General features: G+C 34.3%; 1 protein-coding gene across 3 annotated transcripts in view; it reads left to right on the forward strand.

Annotated features, from left to right (window-relative positions):
* Positions 1-23618, forward strand: part of Myb (proto-oncogene like protein Myb) — a 59239-nt gene that overhangs the window by 2666 nt on the left and 32955 nt on the right. For all 3 annotated transcript variants that reach the window (XM_088241480.1, XM_088241487.1, XM_088241492.1), the window contains exons 2-3: positions 12464-12593; positions 17458-17607. In XM_088241480.1, the coding sequence (XP_088097606.1) occupies positions 12464-12593; positions 17458-17607 (280 nt within the window). The remainder of the gene's footprint in view (positions 1-12463; positions 12594-17457; positions 17608-23618) is intronic.

Raw genomic sequence — 23618 nt, forward strand, 5'->3', positions numbered from 1 at the left:
GAACACCACTCTTTATAGCTATTACATTTCTTAATCTTCCCAGAATTGATTTTTTTTGTTACGCAATATTCAGCTCCACGTAAACTCCGAGAGACTTTATTTTATCCACAGAATATATGGCTAGATTATAAATAATTATTCTGTATTCTTGGGTATATTTTTTCTCCCGATATTTAAATATTTTGTTTTTGCGATATTTTGTTTAATGGACGAATTAAATTTAATATGGGCGTAGTATTCGTAATTGATAAATTCAAATGAACAACATGCTTGTTCGTCGAATCCTAACATTTATTTCCATGGGTGATTGAAAACAGAGCCGTATTCACAAGAGTGCGGGGAAATACCGTATGTGTATGTAATATAAATAATATATATTATACAATTCTTTTTATTTAATCTTTTGGATTCCAACCACCATACCAGCATGTCGGCCTCGTCTCGCTATTGAAAAGAAATTTATAGACGATCCTATCTTTTGAAGTTTAACCGCAAAACTGCGGAGTCTCTCTAGAACTCTCTCTCCTCTAACTGTGGGTTAAGTCGAACAGCTGAGTTCTGGTCAGATCGAGTTCGGATACCTACACATGATTATACACGTAGGTACGTACATTCCGAGTCCCTTTCTCGGAAACGAGGGTGGACCCGAAACAGGTAGAGGGCGGAGGCCTGCCGGGCCTTATGACTGGAATTTTGGCGGCAGTCAGCTGTTTTTACTTAACAATGGCGGCGCCTCTGCGATTTTGGCGGGAATTCGCACGAAGAAACGTCAAAAAATAAAGGAAGCCTAAAAATTATATCCTAAAATCCAAAACTGTCGAAATTACATTTTTTTTCTTCACTTTTATCGGCGTTGCCGCATGGGTCGCTTTTTGAGCAAAAATACGGGACAAGGTTTTAGATCATTTTACCATACAATGAAAGAACGGGAAACACGATACGAATGTTGATAGATGCAGGAATCGAGGAAAAACAAGAAAGACACGGCATAATCAAATCCAACCAATACTTGAAGATGGACATAAGTCAGAATAATCGGCGCGCGTGCATGAGAAGAAATATGACAGATCAATAGGAACCTCAGAGTAATAATTAAAAAGTCGTTCTCCTGTTGTAATGTTCACCGCGTTTGCCTGCCATGCAACAGGTCTCGGGTTCGATTCCCGACATGGTTGAAATGAAATATTTATTTAATTGGGGTTTTCACACCAGAATATTTCATCGTCCCTGGACTGGTTCCTGAAGCGTAAGACTGATCAGCTGATCTTCATATAACAAAAATGATCAAGGTATGCTGTGATTGGTATACCAATGCAGTGCCCCATGCACCATTAGGTGCGAAAAGGTAATGATGATGGAAGTCCATTTCTCTTATCACATATTCCCTTCTTATAAAAGTCCCGCATCTCTGTCGCAATATCAATGAACATTCAGTTCAGGATTATTGAATCGTTGTTTGAAGTTAGTACGGCTCGAAATATCGACACCTTTAAATTACAAAGTTCCACCTGATACTGGCACTGTTATAAATTGCAATTTGTAAACCTTCTACAAATTGTATTAAATAACCGGATGCATTTCAAACCCATGTGTGGATATGATCTACGAATACATATTATAATACAAGAATATTGAAGTATCTCTTTTTTTTTTTAAATAAAGAAGTAGTATTTTTCAATTACAGGCCTAAATTAAATGATTATTCTTACAAATTATGGAAAAAACATTAAGAATTATAATATTGGTGTGTTATTTGTTCGTTTTTGTATATTAAAAAAAATATTTTTTTAAATGTCGCCTTTTGCTGAATGTAACACGACATTACAGCACCGTTTCCAGGGAGATTTTTTTAGCTGTCTTAAGAGAAAATGCAGTCTGACTTTTCTTCACACAAACGTGTTCCCGTTTGTGTGATTTTCTTTTGTTTTTTTTTTTTTGTTGTTACATATTTATTACAGCAATTTACATCTCATTATTTATACAATGGGTTATTGAGTGGTAAAAGTATACACACATATTAAAAAAAAAAAAAAAGTGTACATATATTTTTTGCTGGTGAGTCATCCTAAACTGCATAACTAGGGATAGCTTCCCCTTTCTAAGGCAGTAAAGAATGTATTTTTATTATGAATATCATTTACTTAATGTTAAGACATATGGCATATAAAATTATTTGTAAATGAGACACGTATATACAGTTTTTTTATTACTAGAGCATTCATAAGAATATATTTGTGCGCCCCTTTTTCCACTAAAATTTGGGTGCATTGGTATTTATTATAATTTTTTTCATTTGTTTTTTACTTATAAATCATATATTACATTCCCAGGACTTACCGATACTCAATTAGGGACTAAAAATAAGACCTACGAAGAAAAAAAAATGTATTCAGTGGCTACTGTCAGGTATAAATCCTGCAAAACGAAATCGAGTCGAGGTTGGTCTGCCTCATGGAACACTAATTACTGCGTTTGCCTGGCATAAAATAAGCATGTATAATAAAAAATAATTATAATTCAATAAATTTTAATCCGCGGCCTCGAGGTGTAGTGGTAAGCACGTATGCTTACCATGCAAGAGGTCTCGGGTTCGATTCCCGACATCGGTGACATGAAACATTTATTTCAAAGGGTGTTTTTACACTAGAATATTTCATAGTCCTTGGACTGTTATGTGAAACGTAAGACTGATCATTTTACCTGCATGTAACAAAAAAAAAATATACGCTGCGATTGATGTACCAATGCAGTGCCTTATGCACCATTAGGTGCGGAAAGGGAATGATAATGATAAAATATCAATCCACCCTATGTTATTTTATCACGCAGAGTGGATTTTTGCCATGGTGTAAAATGGGTCAATCACGTAATATCACGCAGTAGGTCCGTGGTTCGCACATGCACACGTACAGCGGTCCGGTCTCCGTGAATGTACTGTATATACAGAATTTCTATTATTATAATTTAATTTATATTAATCTAGGTTTTAAAGGGCCTGTGGTTTGTTATCGACTGGTTAAGTGAATCACTTTCAAACATACTGTATCCGTCTTTGCTTTCCGCACTTATTTATTTGTGGCTGTGCTGTTTGCCTCCCGAGTCTCGCATTAAGATAAATAGTGGCGCCTAATCTCTATTGTGTCCAGCCGAAACCTTACACCAAAGGACTATACAATATCAGCCATCCACCGAAGCAATGATAATGCTCAAAATACAGTTTTTAGTGTATCCATTATCCTTGCATAGTCTTGCACTTTTTACTGAATTAAATAGGTTTGGATATAATACACGCAAAAACCTAGCGCAGTGCCGTATACATCATTGGGTGTGGTATCCGAATATTAAAATTAAAAACAAAAAAATACTTTAAGCTCATACGTGTATCTGGAAAGCACGTTTTCAAGAGATGGAAGAGTAAAAAAAATGTTGAAAGAAGAGTTTATGCGGGCAACAAAATGATCGGCGCACTGAGCACTTGCAAATAAAAATATGTCAGTCGAAGCTTGGTAGTGGAAGTACATTTCTCCACATACCCTAAACCGCTTTAGACCATGGGTCTTCCTATCGGTTTTACTCATGCAAAAAAGCAAGACGTATCTTATCAGTAATCGAGTTACCTTTAAAAAATATGTTTTTAAATATCGCGTTTTTAATTGAATTTAACTCTACTATTCTCACTGCCCCTTTCACAGTGCGTTTGGCAAATTGTATGGAGGGCCTTTGTCGGATACTGTCATTCATACTCTCGTGACCATATTATTTATGTATTTACTTTTATTTTGAATCTTGAAATAGGGCCCGCATAAACATATTATTGTGTGTGCTCTAATAATAACAATGTACGGATATTTCAAGTTATATAACACATATTTCTTAACCCTTTGTTTGAATTTAGATTTTTTTTTTCTTCGTAAATGTTGCAAACACGAATGGTAGCAAAAACGGTATTTATTTGTATCACGATAGCCTATGTCCATTATAGTAATTTTATGAATTCAGTAACGTCGGATTAAATTTTATTGCCATTATTTTTTAATCACCTAACTCCGACGCCTTTCATATAAGCCACCAAAAGATAAATCCCATAATCATGCATGTAAGCTAGACTGGCAGTGCACAACGTATTATCAGTCCTAATACTTATGTATCGAAGTGAAACGTGGAGTTGGTAGAGGAACTCCACTACTTCGGGAATTAAACTGGCTAAGTTTACCACAGAGGGTGGAATACAAACTCTGTTGACTTATGTATAGGTCACTGCACAACTCTGCTCCAGAATATCTAAGGGAACTCTGCATTCCAGATGAACTAGCTGACAGACGTCTTACGCTTAGATCAGTTACATCTACGTCGAGAGGAAAAGTTATTATACCTCTACGCAAACAGCGCACTAAATTCTGCGAACGTGCATTTGCGGTCGCAGGCCCTACGGCATGGAATACTCTCCCAGCAGAGGTGCGAAACTGCAAGATTGAAGTGGTGTTTCGGAAAAAACTTAAAACCCACTTGTTCTCTAAATCATTTAAATAAATCTTTATCATGTGATGACAAAGTACATTGTTTTTCTTAAATTAAAAAAGTTGAAATTAAATTTATTTCTTTATATAACCACTTTGTAAAGCGCCGTTGAGATATTACATTACGAAAATGGCGCTGTACAAGTTATCCAAAATAATAATAGTAAAAAAGGATGAAAGCAGACTGAACTTCACTGAACGCGGTCGAAATGCTAATCATTTAGACAAATGTGTGGGAAATCAATGTATGACAGCATTACGAATGATAATATCAGGCGAGAGTGCAAATCTGAGACAGTTATAATTAATAATATTAGGATTGAGGCACTAGGATGGTTTGGTCATGTAGAACGAATGGATGACGAAAGAATGAATGGTAATGTAGGACAAGGAAGACCAAGAGATCGCATTTCAAACCCATTCACTCTGCGTTCGTCCTTCCTCTTCAGCCCCGCGTGTCACTTCCATACTCAAGTGTTGGGACTAAAACTCCGTTGTGCACTGCTAGTCCAGCTTCGACTCGTATTTTTACTAGCAATTACTGTGTTTAGTGCGATAAACTACTTTAAATAAAAAAAAAAACATAGATTTAGATAAAATTATAAATAAAATTATCAATAAAACTTCTTGGTTTAGTTTCACTCTTATTTAATTTTGACTAACGAGCGCTTTCGCCCAAAAAGCTAGTCCTGAAGATGCCTTCTTAGGCGGAAGCGCTCGTTGCTCAAAATGAAATAAAAGTGAAACTAAACTCAGAAGCTTTATTTATAATTTTATAATTAACTCTGAAGTTTTATCAAGAAACATCCACAAAAAACACCAATATAACACATTTTATACATTAGTAAATTCAGTAGTTTTTTTTTTAAAATATTTTTATTTTATTTGTTAATAGACTATAAAACTGAGCCATTTTTTTGCGTTTCGTATTATCAGCGCTATGATTTTTTTTTAGTTTTAAAATTACTCCGCCTTTGACGTCACAAGTTCTCTACGGTGAGTTCTGCTGATTGGTTAATTGACTTCCCGTAAACCGGAAATTTATCATAACACTATCATTTCACGAGAACTTGTAACGTCATTCAAAGTAGTTCATTTTTATACATTTTCAAGAAACTTCGCCGTACAATTAAACATATGTTTTATATCCAATTTCCCGTAGTTTTGTTTGGGTTTAAAACAGTTCAATTATTTATTTATTTATTATATTTAGGGAATCGATATAAACTAGTGATTTAGAAAATGAATAAGGAGCGTCCTCTGGTTAGGATAGTCTTCATCTAAAATCGCTTATTATAATGACTTCTGTTGGTTGATAATTAGAATAATCGACTTATCTGTTATTTGTTTTATTTGTTTAATAAATAATGTAGCTGTTGGTTATCCGAATAAAAAATAAAATAAATAATCTCTGTTTTGTGAATTCCCCCTTACGCCAAAAATTTGCCCGTAACAATAGCCTGTTTTAATTTTCAGTAAATTAGAAAAGTTTTTAATCGATTGACTTTCTCTACTGACATTTTTTTAATGGAACTTTCCGCTTGTAGAATTCACGGTCGTAGCTTCCTTACTTTGTTATCAATTATATTATATATTAAAATATTAATTTTTATATTTGAAGCATTAAACAATGGAGGCGAATTTTTTTTATAAATGATTTTTTTTCTAAACAATTATATAATTCCATACCATCAAACATTAAACCTGCATTCAACAAAACTAATAATATAGGAACATTGTAAAAATTTCACAAAGACAAAGTCCCTAAATATAATAAATCTGGCATGTACCAAGTAAACTGTAATGATTGCGACTCAATCTACAAGTACATTGGAAAAACTAAAAGAAACTTTAGTATTAGAGTAAAAGAACACTCAAGGTGCCTAAATATTTTTATTTCTGAATTCGCAAACCACTGGATTTAAAGTTCCTTGATATTGGAAATCTTAGAAATTAAAAAGGCGATTTATAATACGAAAAAAAAAAACAAATAAACAATATTTCCTTTAGTCCACTCCTGTCTAGTTTTGAGCGTATCCATCTCACATTACTATCCTTACAAGACAAAAAGACTTGATTTATTAGTTCCATACACTGCATAATACTGATAAAATAAAATAGGATAGAATTCATTAGTTAAGTATATCTTGATAAAGAAGCTTGTATAGCTTTGAAACCGGTCAGTAGAAAATATTAACAATAAGTGGTTAAAAACAAAGTCGTTTTTATTCATTTTATGTTAAAATATTGTTTACTTTTTATAATGAACATTTGACAAACTAACTTCTCTGCTCAATGTACGGGTATATTTTGTATTGAAATCTTTTTTTGGTTCCTAGAAGTCTTTTCCTCCGAGCGCTTTGTACCTGGAAGGGGTTTGTTAATCTAGCTTCCATGTATAAATGTCATCAACTATCAAATTACTCCGCGCTATAAAATTTTGTAAATAGGGTCTAAAATTCCAACCGTTTATTCTCCCTGTAGTTGCAGGACGCATTGTAATCTAGTTCTTATTTGTAAACAATTTAAATGAATTAAAACACAAGTCCATTTCTAAACTATCTAAACGGGGATTAGATTTCATACCGTCCGTGCGCTCTGTAGCTGCAAGACGTGCTATAGTTTCTATCTATTAAATTCTATCATAGTTGGAAACGATGAACTAAAATCCCAACCGTCCGTCTGCTATGTAGCTGCAAGACGTGATGGGATACTTATTGTACCGCGCCCTTTACATGATTTTCACAGATAATGGCGCTGTATGCATTAACCACAACAATTGTAATAGCATAATAAGAAAAATGCTTTATTAGTTTTTCCACCTTTATTTATATTTTTTTCCAACCGGGTTTCGTCGTGACAAACATCGACCAGTCTGAAGTTTCAATAAAAGTTTTGGTTGCTGGCAATTAATTAGATGGCAAAATACTAATTTATTGAATTTTCATTTGACTTTGAAGAAGGAGGGAATAGAAGAACTAAAGCTGCCTACAAAAGCCTTGTTATTACTCGATAATGTCCCTGGCCATCCAAATTGTCCCGATTTGATAAGTGATAATGGACAAATTACAGTTATATTTTATCCTCCAAATTACACTGAACTCACGCAGCCCATAGATCAAAATGCGATAAAAATTTCATATCGCAAGAAATAAAAATTTCTTATGTAATTATTTTACAGAGAAACACCTGATATAGAACATCGTGATTTTAACAAAATCAATATAAATTTCAACATTTTCACTGGACTAAATGACATTTGCATTTATGTCCACATAATCGGGTTGTGGTCCTGTGGCTAGTGTCTCAGACTAACGAACCAAAGGTCTGTGGTTCGAATCCCACTACCCAAACTTGATTCTATTTTCTAATGGTGAGTTATTTACAACTCGTTGAAAATGGCCTTTAAAATTAAATGTTTGGGTAAATCATAAAAACGCAAATATTTATTTTCTATAAAAAATATTTACCACTACCGGATTGATACTGACAGGCGTCCTGCAAATAGTGGCAACGTAATGTTCATTTTTTAATATCCCAGTACGGATTCTTGTGGTCCCTGAATCGTAATATTTTGTTGTACAATACTCAGTACTAATTAATCAAGAACTTTAGTTTTTATGATTTTTTTCTACACTTTTTTTGTGTCGTTTATAATAATTGTAATATTAATAAAACAGAGAAAACTCGCATATCTGGACCATATCATGCGCGGAAGCAAATATGCGCTTCTACAGTTGATCTTGGTGGGAAAGATCGAGGGAAAGCGTAGAGTTGGAAGGCGACAGATGCCCTGGCTGAGAAACATCCGCGACTTGGCGGGAGTGCGCGGGGCTGAGGCGCTAGTCCAGCTGTCCAGGAATAGTCCAGGAATGCCTACTCTAGAGTGATCGCCAACGTCGGGGAGACCTGATATGGCACAGAAAGAAGAAGAAGAATGAATGCATACTACCAGTTCTTAGTAAAAAATGCCCACGGCAAGATGTATTCAATTATGAACGGCTTACTAACATAAATTTAAACATATTTATTGAACGTTTTGGCGCCGTGTTTGTGACCATTTCTCACAACACCCGTCGCGATAATCATATATTACCTATTTTTTTATACAACTCCCCCTGGGTTAACAACGTTGAAATAATTCTCTTACATGTACCTAAACCGATTTTTCAATAATAACGTTTAAGATCATTAAAAAATGCCATGCACTCTAAACAATGCCTATGACTGCGTGAGCTGATTTTTTTTTCGATAGCTATTTAATTGCACAATAATATAATAATTAGTGCCTTTATGAAAACCATAGTTAGTTTTTTTTATTAATAATTAGCTTATTCTTTATTTTTTATATTTTTTTAATGCTTTTTGTGTCATAATTTTAATTGAACTTGAAGTAATATGTTCTAAAACATGATCTTCTTAGTAAATGTTTAGTGGAAACTCTTATTTATTACCTGTTAAGAATTTCCGGCTTCAATTGTTAGTAAATACATATTTTTACAATTTATTTAAGAATTTTGGCAACCTAATCTTGCAACAGCCGTATTTGCATATAAAAATATATTCTTAGAATTCATTAACGTAGTTTGTCCCGAGATAGTTTAGACTCACAAATTAAACTTTCGACCGAAAATTCCGCATTCATTTAATGTATTTTATCTAAATTGGCATCCTGCGTTTCGCTCGGAACTATTCGCCAAAGACTAAACATCTCGGGTCATGATTCCCACAGAGTATGTGAGTTATGCAAATCACTATCTAAAAGGATCTCTACTGTCATTGTAATCGTAAAAAAATATGCTCAATGTCGTCGGAATGATTGAAGTTTTGGTCAACATGTCCAAACATCGTGCTAAAATTTATCTAATATTTCCAGAATAGCACATAAAACATTAGGATAATGCTTGTCTCTGACACAGCGGAATATTACATCCCATTCGGCATTTTTTAAAAACATTTTCTGTTGACTTTTGGCTTACGAGATTTTTCAATTCGACCTATGACTTTTGCATAAGCTTCGTAAAGAGTTTCTAATTTATTAAATAAAATAAAAAACTCACGCGTTTCTTTAAAACTCGAAAACACTTAATCCTTCCTCTACAGCTGTAATAAATCTATTTTTTTCAGCTTTGTAGAGGATCCACCAAAAAAGTGATGAACATTTTCATGGTGTGTAAACGTGAAATGTACGTAATTTGATCAGTGATCTCCGCGAAATTCGCTCAATATAATCGTTAGATACGGCATTTGATCGGATCAACTACGCGGATCTGCATTTTTTACTATACAGCAAACTTAAGAAGAGACTTTTGACGTTTGCACGCTCATGAAGTTCTGTAAACATTAACTGTTAAGTGTAGGAAACAAATGCCGTACTTATTTGTCGAGACACCGCAATAGTGACGTACTACCGCAAAACTTCACTATCGGTCGACAATATCGACTTTATATTGAATATCGAATTATATCATGCGTGTTAATTTTTAGGAGTTTGCAACACGATTAATTAAAGTTAATAGACGATAATTTTGACGTTGAACTTATTTATGCGCCAATTAAAAATAGTTAAAGTTTAAAAAGTGGAATGTGCTTTTATGCGCGATGGTCACTGAAAACGAGACATGTTCACGAATTAGTAACTTTTGCTCTATTTTTTCGCATTGCTCATTCCCACCACCACTCCCCATACCCACCTCCACCCTCGGCAAACTCACTTGATTACTCAGAGCAATCAGTTTTGTCTTGACGTTGATAAGGAAAATAACAAGCGGAGTGTACGCTGTGATCTTAAAATGTTTTAAATATTAATATAGTTAGGGACCCTGGTACCTGTTTGCTAAACGTTAGACCGTCCGTCCAACCGTCAAAAAGAACTATTTCACTCGCGATTATTATAATTTGATCCATACTCAGTGTGTTAAAAGATAACACCCCGACTTAGTCTAAATAAAACAATTATTAATTTTATTATAATTGTAACGTTATATAGCTATTTCTGTTGCTTTATTTGTCGTCCTATAATTATTGTGGAAGTCATATTGTGTATTTTTTTTTAGTATTAATTTGATTTACCTTTATTCGTATATTCCTGTTGAATTACCAAGTAAAACAGTGAAATAAACTACTTTTTAAAAATATATTGAGTTTTTCTACTGACATTTCTTTTTTTAACTTTAACTATTTTGTTTTTAGTTAGTATTAAGTTACAATATTTAAGTTTTTCCAAATTTTTGTAGGCGAAAGATTGAATTTCACCCCCTCTATATATATATGTTATATATATATATGTTATATATGTATGTTATCTATGTATGTTATATATGTATATATATGTTATATATGTATATATATTATATATATATGTTGTATATATATTGTTTATTACTTTTTAATTATTTTTTTTTTTTTACATATTTTTAAATTTGGATTTTAGGCCGGAGCGTTCTTATTAAGTTTTTTCTTCGTTTCCTCATTAAGGTTTTAAAAAACATATTTTTTTTATAATCATTGATTAATAAGTCCACTTATATTCACTAAACACTCTCGCATGCACACAATACTCACACTCCCATACACATATACACACACCCTAAATACATATACTTACCCTAACTAACATATACAACAATAATAAAACGGATACACTAAATAAGAGTACGCATTGTTTTTTATTTATGTTATTTTTTTGTGACTATTATTGCTATAATTTATTGATATACATTTAAAAAAACTTATTACTACTACGAGACTTTATTAATAATCTAGTAAAATTATATTCGATTGTTTAAATTGCATCTATCTTAAATTAAACTTTATTAAAATTAATCTTATAAAAATTCTAATAAACTGCTTTAATAACATATAATGAACACTTAATTTTGGTCTATATACAATTTTTAATTTTTCTTTTGTGACTATTGGTGTTCACATATAATTGGTGAAAGATGTTTAGTGTTATTATTTTTTATTTTATAAATTGTATTTATATTGTGATATCTTTTTCTGTTTGTGAACTGAAAATAAATAAATAAATCTGTAATAAATACCTTCTTATATTGTCTAAACTATTATCGTCTTGTATGAAGCGAGTGATCCCGCACTCATGAGACAAGCTTCTATTATTTAGTATGATTCTTGTTCCTTTATCGCGTTTCCACTTATGTAATATGCCTGCTCAAATAATTTTCCAGGTTTGATTCCTCGAACCGCACTTTTTTCTCCCGAGTTTTGAATGAGCATCAAAGTCGATTAGATTCATTCCGATTCCGAGTATCTTATCTCTCACTGCGGTCTTCCTCGATTCGAGGGGTTCCTGAATGTATTGTGTTCATTATAATATATGGTACATTGTACTACCGACCCTCACAAATACTAATATACACTGACGGATAGCAGCGTCGATGTATGCTTAAATGTATTCAAAGCGAATATTTCATCTCAAGAAAAAACTCGAAACCTCCAAGGTTGCTCTGCTCTAGTGATTGATTCTTCAGTAGTTATTTAATATCAGCACGAGAGATTCAGTAAACGCGATCGATCAGTAATTGAAGAATAACCGACCAAATCAATTTTGTACCGCACCACATTCATTACTTAATATTGTTTTAACTCGTGTGAGCGTCCGTAGTTGTCCACGTAATAATTGATGTATGCAGATTCAAACTAGTGATTGCATTTATACTCGTCTGAGAATAAAATTTGTCAAAAGCAAAATTTTTTTGTTCATTCTTGACTTTTTAAAACCGTTTCAAATATTTTATGAAGAATTTTCACAATTTATTACTTTTTACCCGGTTTTCACTTCCCGTAAATCATAATTTTCTGTGCAATTTTTGGTATAAGAAGTTCCACACTTCTATTGTCGTTTTCAAAGAGATTTCTTCGTCTCTGTCAATTTATTTTGGAAGTTTTCGGATGTTCTGAATAACATTTTTTATTTGTTACAGTCGTTCCGGCTATGACAGCGAGAGCAGTGATAATTCCTCTGACGACTCCGCGGCTACTGATGAAGCTGTCTCCACAAAGGGTGGAGCTAACAGAAAGTTCATTAACAAAGGAAGATGGAGCAAGGATGAGGTAAGGACTAATCAAGGACTCGTCATAATGATGAAGTTCAGTATTTTTTTATTTATTTATTAATAGGCTATTACACAGAGCCATTTTTTTTAAATATACGAATCATATTACTATCGCTCGCCCGTCTGATGGCGAAACGGTACATCTCAGAAAAGCTTGAACTGAGATAATCGCCTTTAAACTATTTTATAGAATTTTAAAGTGTCATTGATTACTTACATACTTATCGGGTCCGGACTTCAGAGCTTGCCACTCCAGTGTGCAGCGACAGATATCGCCTTGTCAGTGACCATCCTCAAATCGTTATCATCACAAGTTAACTGCATTTGTGGACACCGCAGCTGATGAATATCATCCTGCACGTGTCCACAATCGCAGTTCATGTCGTCTCCCTCCAGAAAACCCCACCTCTGTTGATTGTATTTGCACCTAGACACCCCTACCCTTAGTCTGTTAAGAACTTTCCAAACTGTGGGCGGTGTTTGTGCTTTCGGATGGCATTATCCAGTCTATCGCCGAGTTCCTCTCTCCACAGATCCTCTGCGTTTTTCTGCAGAGGTCTCTAAGTCAGTTGTTAGAGGAAACTCCTCGATCCCAGTCTCGGAGGAACCATTCGATGGTCGTAAAGGGGGTGTCTAGGGTCATGGGTCTGTTTGTGTCTCTCTGTGTCCGCTGCTACGTTTCTCCCGATGTTGGGTGGAGCGATTCCTACTATAGGATAATGTTTGTGCATCGGTGTGGGCTTAAGGCAGCCGGACACGGACAAGGGAATGATGATGGTGATAATGAAAAATGTTGTTTTTTTTTAGCGTAGATTTATCTCAAAACTCTACTTTTAGGGTTGGGCCCATTGCCCCTCAAACCTGAACGCATTTAAAAATGTTAAAAAATATATAGTCTACTTTTTATTCTTAAACATTGATGGATTGTTGTTTTGGTGAAGCGTAATCATAAGAGGTTCTCGTTACGCCTTAATGACTAGCACGTCCACCGTCTACTTCATTTAGAGTAGCTGGCGAATATGGGCTTGATGATGCGGTAAGCATTTGTTAAATAGTTTACTAATGAATTTACAACTTACAACGCGGGTAAACCTGGTAAACCGCACCATCGCAACGTGAATTCTACGACTTGTTATTCCATTTGGAATATAACGAGCTTCGCTGTGTTTTGTATGGACAATCGTTAGCCAGTGATTTATGAATAGACAGCGAACAAAATTAGCGCGATTACTGCTGGGTACTCGTATCATATTTTTGAATATCGAAAACTGGTTGTTTTATGGATAAATGACTGTTTGACTAATATTTTTACAAAACCACATGTGGTCAATAGATATACTTTTTTTACTACGCAAATCGCCTGTCTCCCATTAAGACGAGATTAATTCATTCTTATTCCACGAAAAAACTGTTTTTGAACTCCTGCAATCACATTATTTATTTATTTGTCAAAAGCATACAAAAATTAACATAAATTATCAAGTCCTACTGAACTGCATAAAATGCAGTTCGTCAGCAGGTGCTTATAGTTAAGTTCTAATATATATATATATACATAATCTTATCTCCTCAATTCTATAAACATATAAAAACTCTAGAAAAAAAAGAAAATGTGTACATCGAAAATATTAAAATTAAAAATTGATTTAAAAAAAAAAGAAAAACACAAAAAATTTTCAATATAAAAAACCACGTTCTAAAAGCCAGATTCTCAGCAGACGTCTTTCTTTTGAGCCAGATAAGTTTATTTGTGAAATCGTTTCCTAACACTAAAAGTGCTACCTTTTAGATGTAATTGTTAGAAGTACCATATTATGTGTATTACATGATTTGTAAAATTTTTCTGTTAGTAAATAGTAATTAAGAGTTAGCCTGTAGATAGACCTTTTTTATTTAAGTATTATGTACAGCGCCCTTGAAGTGATTACCAACGAAAATTATTATAATCAATGCTTACAAACACGCTACTTTCTCAATGTAAAATGCTGATAAATAAACATTCTTATTTTTCCACAATATTAACACTGAGGATAAGAAGATATTTTACACTCCTCGAGATTTTTCACGCCATATTCTATTTCACAAATAATTGCCACTTTTTCACGAATCGAGAGACACTTCCTCTTGTTAGTAGACACGTTTAAAATTCAATGGTTGGTTTTTAACGGATCTGACATCACCCCCTGGTATTGTCTATTATGCACTGACCATAAAACATTTTTAACAGCTGAAAAGCGTTGCACAAACCCCCGAAATAAGGATGTCATTCATAAACTATAAAATAAGTTGAAAATTGTTATGTGGCGCCGAGCCGGTACTCACTGGGTTGGGTTCGCGAAGCTTGGATTTTTTACTCGCAATTGCAACCATGTGTGATAATTTTTCAATATCGTCGAAAATATCAATTAGGTACTTAGATACTTAAAGTGTCATAAACGTCATCTGATTCCGATGCCCAGCGGCATCGGTCCTCAGTTAGCTGCCCGTTTAAATTTATTACCCTGAGTTCCTCCGGAGTATGCTCGGGTACAGCAGTTTGAAGACCAGAAGGAATGTGCACACGTTATATCTTTGATCTTCGCAAATTTGATCACATAACCGAGTATCGCACGCAACTACACTGGCTCAGTATCAGGCATAGAAGAAACATTCACATTCTATCACTTCTTCACAATATTTTAAATAATCCCACCTCGCCTGTTTATCTGAGAGAGCTCATCCAACCTCTTTCACAACACGGGCTATCTCTTCGTTCTAGTAACGAGAGAACCCTCTTAATACCCTGTCATCGCTCTAATTTTCTTTCCTCCTTTTTCACAGTAGTAGCCGCTCGATTGTGGAATAATCTACCCACTAATGTTAGAGATGCCCTTTCTTTATTTACATTTAAGTCAAGATTGAAATGTCACTATCTAAATATTTAAATTGTTCCTTTATCCTTCTTCTTTCCTTCCCGTCCCCTTTTCTCTCTTCATAGTGTTAATTTTTTATATATTTTTATTTTGTTAATCTTTGTTTTGAATTTTTGTATAAAATTGTAAGATTCAATATATCCATGTATTTGTAATGTTCTCAAACTGAACGGTTTGGGTAGGCAGGAAGAAATTGCCTTAAGGCAATGTGCTTTAATTTTATTTATAATAATATTATTAAATAAAGTTGTATTTTATCATGCCGTGTAGATTTTTGCCGTGTTACGAAATGGGCCAATCATGCGATATCACGCAGTGGGCTCGTGGTTTGCACGTGCACAGCGGTCCAGTCTCCGTGAATGTACGATAGTTTAATTTTGCGTCTCTGCGCGTTGTCTATTCAACCCCCGAGTTGAATAAAGTTGATCGCCGACGCTTGAGGGATCTTTGGCGATCCCTTTGAAATGCCCGGTGTTTTGTGTTGCGTCAGTTCCATAAGCGAGCTGTACTCAACAGAAAGTGATATATCACGCCAAACACGCTGGCCGTGATAAACTGGTTTGTCAATCTTGTGGTCATCAACTCCAGATCTATTTGTGTTCAATTAAAACCCATAACGGCCGACGTTATAGCGTCAACAACAGTTCGCCGATAACACGCGCATTCATCAACATAGGATTCTTCAACATTCAATCGACTTGCGCGTCGCATCAGCGATTTATTTAAAATATTTAAAAAATATCCAACGAAGAATGAATTATCTTTTCTTAGAAATCCCGAAAGGTTTTAAACAATAATAATCCATCAAAGGAACAAATCATTTTTGTGCCTTGCTCACCTTGTTTTGGAGAAACTCCGTCCGTAGGGTTTAGGCGTTTTACACAATAAGGTTTCTACGAAAATGCATCGATCCCTTTAATGGTTAAATAGAAGTTCTGGTTTTCTTTACTAAAGATTTTTGCTCGGAAAGGCGTGAATGGCGATGCCATAAACCGAACCGAATCCCGAATCGTTTTTCGTTACGTAAAAAAATATTCTATTTTCTTTTGTAAATGAATTCTGCCGCCTTCTGCCGCTACAGCTCTTGTTTTTTTGTTTTGTTAAATGATTAATTGTATTTCTATAAATCCGAATTCGTATATGATGTAGCTACTTTTTTCCAAGTCGTTTAGATCCACGCTACGTCACATCTCGATACCGATGTTCATAAACCACTGCTGATCCTTTCGGCTAGTCACGATTATTTTTTATCCCACAATCAAACGATGCCTTCAACCCTTTCGTGTTATTACGAGGGAAGATTATCGAACGTAATAAATTATTACTTTACCTGCGGACTAGTTCTCAGGTAGGGGTCGGTCGGATGCATCGAATGCATTCACCCCTAAATCTAATTTATAAAGGGGTCCGAACCTGTTTCTTTAATGCTAGAAGCATCGTCATCATTATGTAGTACCCTTCCTGCTTATCGCGGATCGTGGTACCTGAAACATAAAACATTTGAATACGGCCAGTGTTCTTTGTTTTGGTTTTATTTTCTTACTAACTCTTCACGACCCTTCGATGCCTTCTATTTAATATGTACATCGCGTATGCCTATCGATGCTATGTTTTTTTTTTATATGTATCTCGGTGATTCTTAAAATAACTTTTCACCTTTTGGATTCGATCAATTTTCATCGAATCTTCTTCGAATTTGTAAATCGCCAATTAGCATTGTATTCACCGTCTCATTTATCACGTGTTTTTAACTTTTTTCCGCTGCCCGCGAAATACATAAATACTCATTAGTCCCCGACCTTCCCAAGGGTATTACTTCATTTACCATAATGGTTCTGCTTCTTATAAATCTGTTATCCAAATTGTATTTTTTGTCTCGGTATACGGCTCGTTCTTTACCGACTCATTTCTGTGACGCGCTGGTTTTTATTTTTGTTTATTTCTGCGCAGGACATCCAGCTCAAGTTGCTCGTGGACGAACACAAGGAACAGTGGGATATCATAGCGTCTCATTTCACGGACAGGTCAGATGTCCAGTGTCTTCAGAGATGGACCAAAGTCGTCAACCCAGATCTCGTCAAAGGACCGTGGACGAAGGAGGTAAAAATGAAACATTATCCTTGCATATATAATACAATGTTTGTACGATTTACGTCACGTGAACAATATATTGTTAAATTACATGGTCGAAATACCGTCTCCTAGAACGTTTTTTCTTACACATTTTAAACAAAAATAAATTCATCTTTTTTTTTGTTTTTAATTTTTTTTTTTTTTTTGTTAAAAGAAATATTTGCGTTCTTATGATTTACCCAAATATTTAATTTTGAGGGCCATTCTCAACGAGTTGTAAATAACTCACTATTAGAAAATGGAATCAAGTTGGGGTAGAGTGGGATTCGAACGACGGACCTTTGGTCCGTGAGTCCGAGACACTAGCCACGGGACCACAACCCGATAATTTTGATTTTCTGATTATTTTATTTTATTTAAACAATACATATGACATTGGTAAAATAATCACATATTGTCATTTTAAATATTGTTCATCAATTACATGTGAACACAGCATGCGCAAATAAAGAAAAAAAAAAAATTTTTTTTTAATTGGCTAGCTTAATTGAATTCTATGTTTGTTATAAAAGTTATTACTTACAGGTTATTACAAATTATTTTACGTAACTAACATAAGTGACTATTTGATTTTATAAGTTGCGTTACAGTTTTCCTATAATTGTTTAATGTATCGTTAAATATATTAATATCAGCATTACTTTCTACATTATTATACAATCTTAACATACGTAATAATGCATTAAAGTGCGCCGTATTATTTTTGAAGTTTGGAAGATAAAATGTTTTTATTTTATTTTTATTTAATTTTACAATACGCCCAAGGGGCATTTACAAAAAATATACAGGTACGTACAAACATAGTGAGTAAAAATTTAAAAGATAAACAACGCTTTTTTGTGTACATGTAGAAACAATAAAAAGCATACTGCTGCCATGAAAAATAAAAAGTTATATTTTAAATAGTAAAAAAGAAAAAAAAATTAAATGGATATAAGAAAAGTAACTGAATTAAAAAGCAAATTGTAAATAACTTGTAAAGAATTCAAACAAAAAAATAAATACATTTACATATACTTATAAGTATAAAAAAATGTTGTGTACGATCTCAATCGCCGGCAAGGGACATTCAGGGGTACATTCTCTAAACCAAATGTAGAATCAACATTACAATAAATTATTTTATAAAGATATATCAAGTCTAAAATCTGTCTCCTAAATTCCAACTTATCTAGACAAAAATGTTCTAGGCGCTGATCATAAGACTGAAGGGTTCTGCCCAGGTTACATTTAAATGTTAGGACACAAAGATTTTTTTTGCACAGATTCAATTAAATTAATCATTAATGTGGTGACCAGACTACGGATCCAAATTACTACGAACTAATGAATTGTATGAACAAATTGTCGATGATACAGATTTTAAAGGTTTACATATTCTGGATATAAATCCTAACATCTTTAGGGCTTTTTCTTAGATATAATTTTAAAAAGTGGAAAATTTAAAGCGCGGGTCAAGAGTTATTCCTAGATATGGATGTTTGTTTTTAACAAAAACCATCGCCATCCACCACAGCATCCCTAATCTCTTTCGGAAACTTATCAAACATTTTGTTTTTGGGAGTCTGATACAAATACCTCCCCTCGTAGAATAGCGATGAATTTCTTTATTGCGCTGAATATTGCAAATATTGTATTGTGCACGTGATACATTATCAGCACGTGTCGTGTCGTGTGAAATCTCACAAGCGACTAATCATTTAATTATATTTTGATTCACATTTCTACAAGCTAATTCGTTTTCTATTAAATGCCATTTCGTAAAAATTGGAAGGTAAAGAAAACATTGGTCGATTTGACAATTGAGGACCGTTTTTTAAAAACTCGACATTCGCTCGAATAGTTATTTTTCAGGAGAGGGTTTTTTGTGATTCGCGTCATTGTTTGAAACATTACGCCTTACAAATAAGCTGAAAGTAATCTAACTTGTAATTTTCGTTTGTATATTATTAGCACCCGATATAAATTATTGAAATTAGGAATCAATCAATGACACGATTAAATATCGTGTTTTGAAAAAAACGAAAAGACTATGATATTTTTAAGCCGGTTTCAGTGTGTTTCGGTGAGATTTTTTTTAGGTAATCCATGCGTTTCGATACTAGCTTTAATTATTTTTTTTAAAACCCAAATCGCCATGTTGGGCGCGTATATCGTGTTATGAAAAAAACGGTGCTCAATTTTGCACAAGCTAAAACTCTTGAATTTGTATGCTGATCCTCGTTCATTTTATTATAATGCATGGTATTGGTGACATTCGTCATTCTGCGAGTTGCCATGCAGGATGGACTCCTTGCCTCGTGGTCTGGTCTGTAAGTCTGTACCTGTAGTCTGTAGTCTGTAGTCTACCTCCGCCGTTGTTTGTTTTGACGAATTCTTGTACCTCGGACGTGGTTTGCGTCGAAAGCAGCCGGTAGTGATTTATATTTTATTTCTTGTCAATGTCCATTCACAACGAAACAATATCCAAACATTTTATGTTTCCTGTACGCTTTTGACGCGTAACCTTAATCCGTTCAGGAATGAGATAAATCACGGTTTTATAAATTCTGACACTCGAGTAGGGTAGGGTTCACACGGGGACAGAACAATATCGTTCAGTCTCAGCATCGTGTGGACAGAGGACCGAAACGGCAGGCTTTCTCCGCTGGACAATGGATTTCCCCACCGTCACCGCGGTCGCATTGTCCAGTAGCAGGGCAGTAGGACAATAGCCATTTGCTCCGCGCCTGCTTGTGGCGTAGATAACATCCGGAAGAAATTACAAAATTAATATAACGAACACGACTTCTTACGACGCCATTGATTGCCCAACTTACAGGGACAAACACAGTACAGAGATACGCGCTGAGGCGATTGTAGCCACTACAGAAATGCCGAAATTTACTCTTTTTTAATTATGATTTTGTTCCTTCCACAACTCGAACATCTTAGTATAACATCGTATCAGTTTGCACTCACTTAAAAGATTGCAGAATTTCTTGCCAATCAATGTTAAGCAAACATTAGACCAGAGCTTACTTCTTCCACTCCTTGATTACGCGGATGTCTCTTACCCAGATGCTTATTCTGAACTGTTCGATAAGTTGGAACGATTGCAGAATGTTTGTATACGTTATATCTTTGATCTTCGCAAATTTGACCACATAACTGAATACCGCACGCAACTACACTGGCTCAGTAGCAGGCATAGACGAAACGTCATTAACTTTAGTTAAGAAACAATATTCATTTTCGCATCGTTCCGCTTGTGAACTACGGTCAAATTGTTGTATTCTCCTGTCCTGCGAGGTCGAAGCTGTTCACGGAGTTGGGACAGGACGATTTCGTCCTATCTATTACATTGTCCTCGTGTGAACCCAGCTTTAGCTTAGTCTAGTCCGTATACAGTGTTAATTCTACATATTCGCCCACGGCTTATTTTTATCGCTAAATTGAATATCTAGTTTTTTCCGTTGATATAATCACCCACACGAAAATAGTATCTACTGTGTGATATTGAACTCGTTTAACTCGATAGCAAAATAATTTTTCATGTTTTTCAAGCGCTGCTCTAGAGTTCACGGAACTTTGTTTTTCCAGAAAGTGAAATGATGCTTCATCGTCTACTAACACCACCGCGTGTTTTATTTACTTTATAAGCCGATGTTTGCACGCGTACTCATGAATATTTCATAAAACTATGCTTTTTGTACAATTAATAAATACGCCGAGTGGGCATCGGCAGAAGTGAAGGACCTCGTAATTTTTTTTCCGCTTTTTAGTGTTCTTTCATCAAGTGTTAATTGAGATTTACCTATATTACGCAAACGCTTTTTTAGGTGTTTTAAAAAGCGCAAGAGACTGTCGGTTTACTGATAAATCCCTCTAAATCTCAAAATTTGAGAAAACAAATAAAAAATGCAGTTTCATGTAATTTTTTGAGCTTTATCTATATATATATAAGGCAATGTTAACTAACTACCGGACCGATTTGCGTGCGGCTTTCAGATAAATGTACATCTTTGCCTCGAGAAGGTTTATAGCTCATAAAATCTTCAATTTATTATGTACAAAATTTTTTTGTGTAAATAAATAATAAGTGGAAGTGTACCAAGTATTTTTGAATTAATAACTTTTACGTAACTATAAGTTATTACATCATTACATAACTAAAAAAAATAAATTATAAAAAACATGTCACTAGAAAAACGCGACATGTTTGACACTGATAATTGTGACGATGCTCTATAAAAATTTGAACGGTTAGGAACAAAGTTGAAAATTAACATTAATCGTGACGTATTAGGGGCGTGGCCAATGCAATGCAACGACTGTTTTAGTGGGAATTCAAAATTTAAAAATATTTTTTATGCTACTAATAAGTACCAAAAAAATTATTTTTTTACTCGACAGTATTTTATAGACTTTCAATACTTTAAAAATTAAAAAAAAAAACATTTTCTTTTATTGAAAATATTCCATTTTAGTAAAATCTTTAATGGTTTTTGCTTCAGCTCATTGTTTTGAATCTCATTCCTATATGAATTAATCTTGCGATTCGTTCCGTTTTCTCGAAAGCCATTAATGTTCGTATCTTCTGATCTTGTTCGCTGTTTTTCTAACTATTTCACACCGTCTCATCGCAGTCGATGCGGCTAAAGACGCGCAATAATTTAGTTTTTGTTTTCATGGGTACATTCGCTTTAATTCGATACCTGGAGTATCGCTCCGCTTAGAATTAACTAGAACCTCCAGAAGGTGATCAAATTTTATTTTGATGGATCCTCGGGCCCGAAGATCAGCCATTTCTTTTTACCACTGATGAACCAATCTACGGTAAAAACGTTAATTATATTCTATCAGTGTTGTTCAAAAAACGGGGCGATTAGTTAGATTTTTGCGTTAGTACCTACGAGTATATATATGGTATTTCCATAGTTTGCGGACGATAGGACGCATCGGACCATAAGACGCACCCCAAAATATATTACCAATTTTTTAGAAAAAAAAATGTTTTGGACGAATCGGAGACGAGACGCGTCGGACTATGAGATGCACCTCAATTTTGGTTGAATTTTCAGAGTAAAAAAGTGCATCATCAATAAATGAGTTACTCTTTTAAAGTTTTCAATTTCATATATCACTATTTTATTTTAATTAAAATCTACTACTTTCACTGTGAGTTTCGCAAATTAAATTAAAGCCCTTCGTCGGATATTGTCATTTATTCTCATGACCATATTACAAACTTGAATGGTAGCAAAAACAGTATTTACTTGTATTACAATAGCGCATGTCCATTATATGAAATATTGCAGTGTAGAACCATCTTTTTCATCAGTATTTCATGTCAACATTCCCAGGAATCGAACCCGAGACCTCAAGCGTGATAGGCGAACGCGCCAACCACTATCCCCATATAGCGGACTTATCTCCACGTGGATTTCCTTATTCAAGATTTTTACCGCAGCCGTCGAGTCGAAAGCACTCGTCCATGATTCTGGTTGATTCACCCATATAACTGTATTCTTAATCCCCCCGGACGCACAGTAAAATAATGTGACAATACCTATCATTAACTTATCTTGTATGATGAGAAAATTTTTCTATCTGGCCTTGACCAGAGGTCATTTTCATCTTTAAAAGTATTATTACGTGACTTAGCCTCGATAGTAGTTTTGTTATTTATTTTTTTTAGCACTTAATGTTATCACTTATATTGCTTTATTTTTAAAATTAATTCTAGTTTCCACGACTTGTTATTTTTTTGCAAAAGAGTATCTTTCTTAGTTTTTCGCTCAAATTAAATAAATAAAATTACACAAGCGGCAAAAAATAATTTAATATGCCTTGAAAATTGAAGTTGACAGGTGACAGATAACAGTATAATAGTGGGATGCGCGCGCAGATATTAGTTCAAATATTGGTTGGAAAAAATAGGACAAAATACGTCTTCTATGTTTTTGGAATTTTGACCACATATTTCATCCAATTAT

The sequence above is a fragment of the Micrasema longulum genome, unplaced genomic scaffold (genome assembly GCF_059751315.1).
Source record: "Micrasema longulum isolate JH-2025_06_02 unplaced genomic scaffold, ASM5975131v1 h1tg000130l, whole genome shotgun sequence".
Classification (NCBI taxonomy): domain Eukaryota; kingdom Metazoa; phylum Arthropoda; class Insecta; order Trichoptera; family Brachycentridae; genus Micrasema; species Micrasema longulum.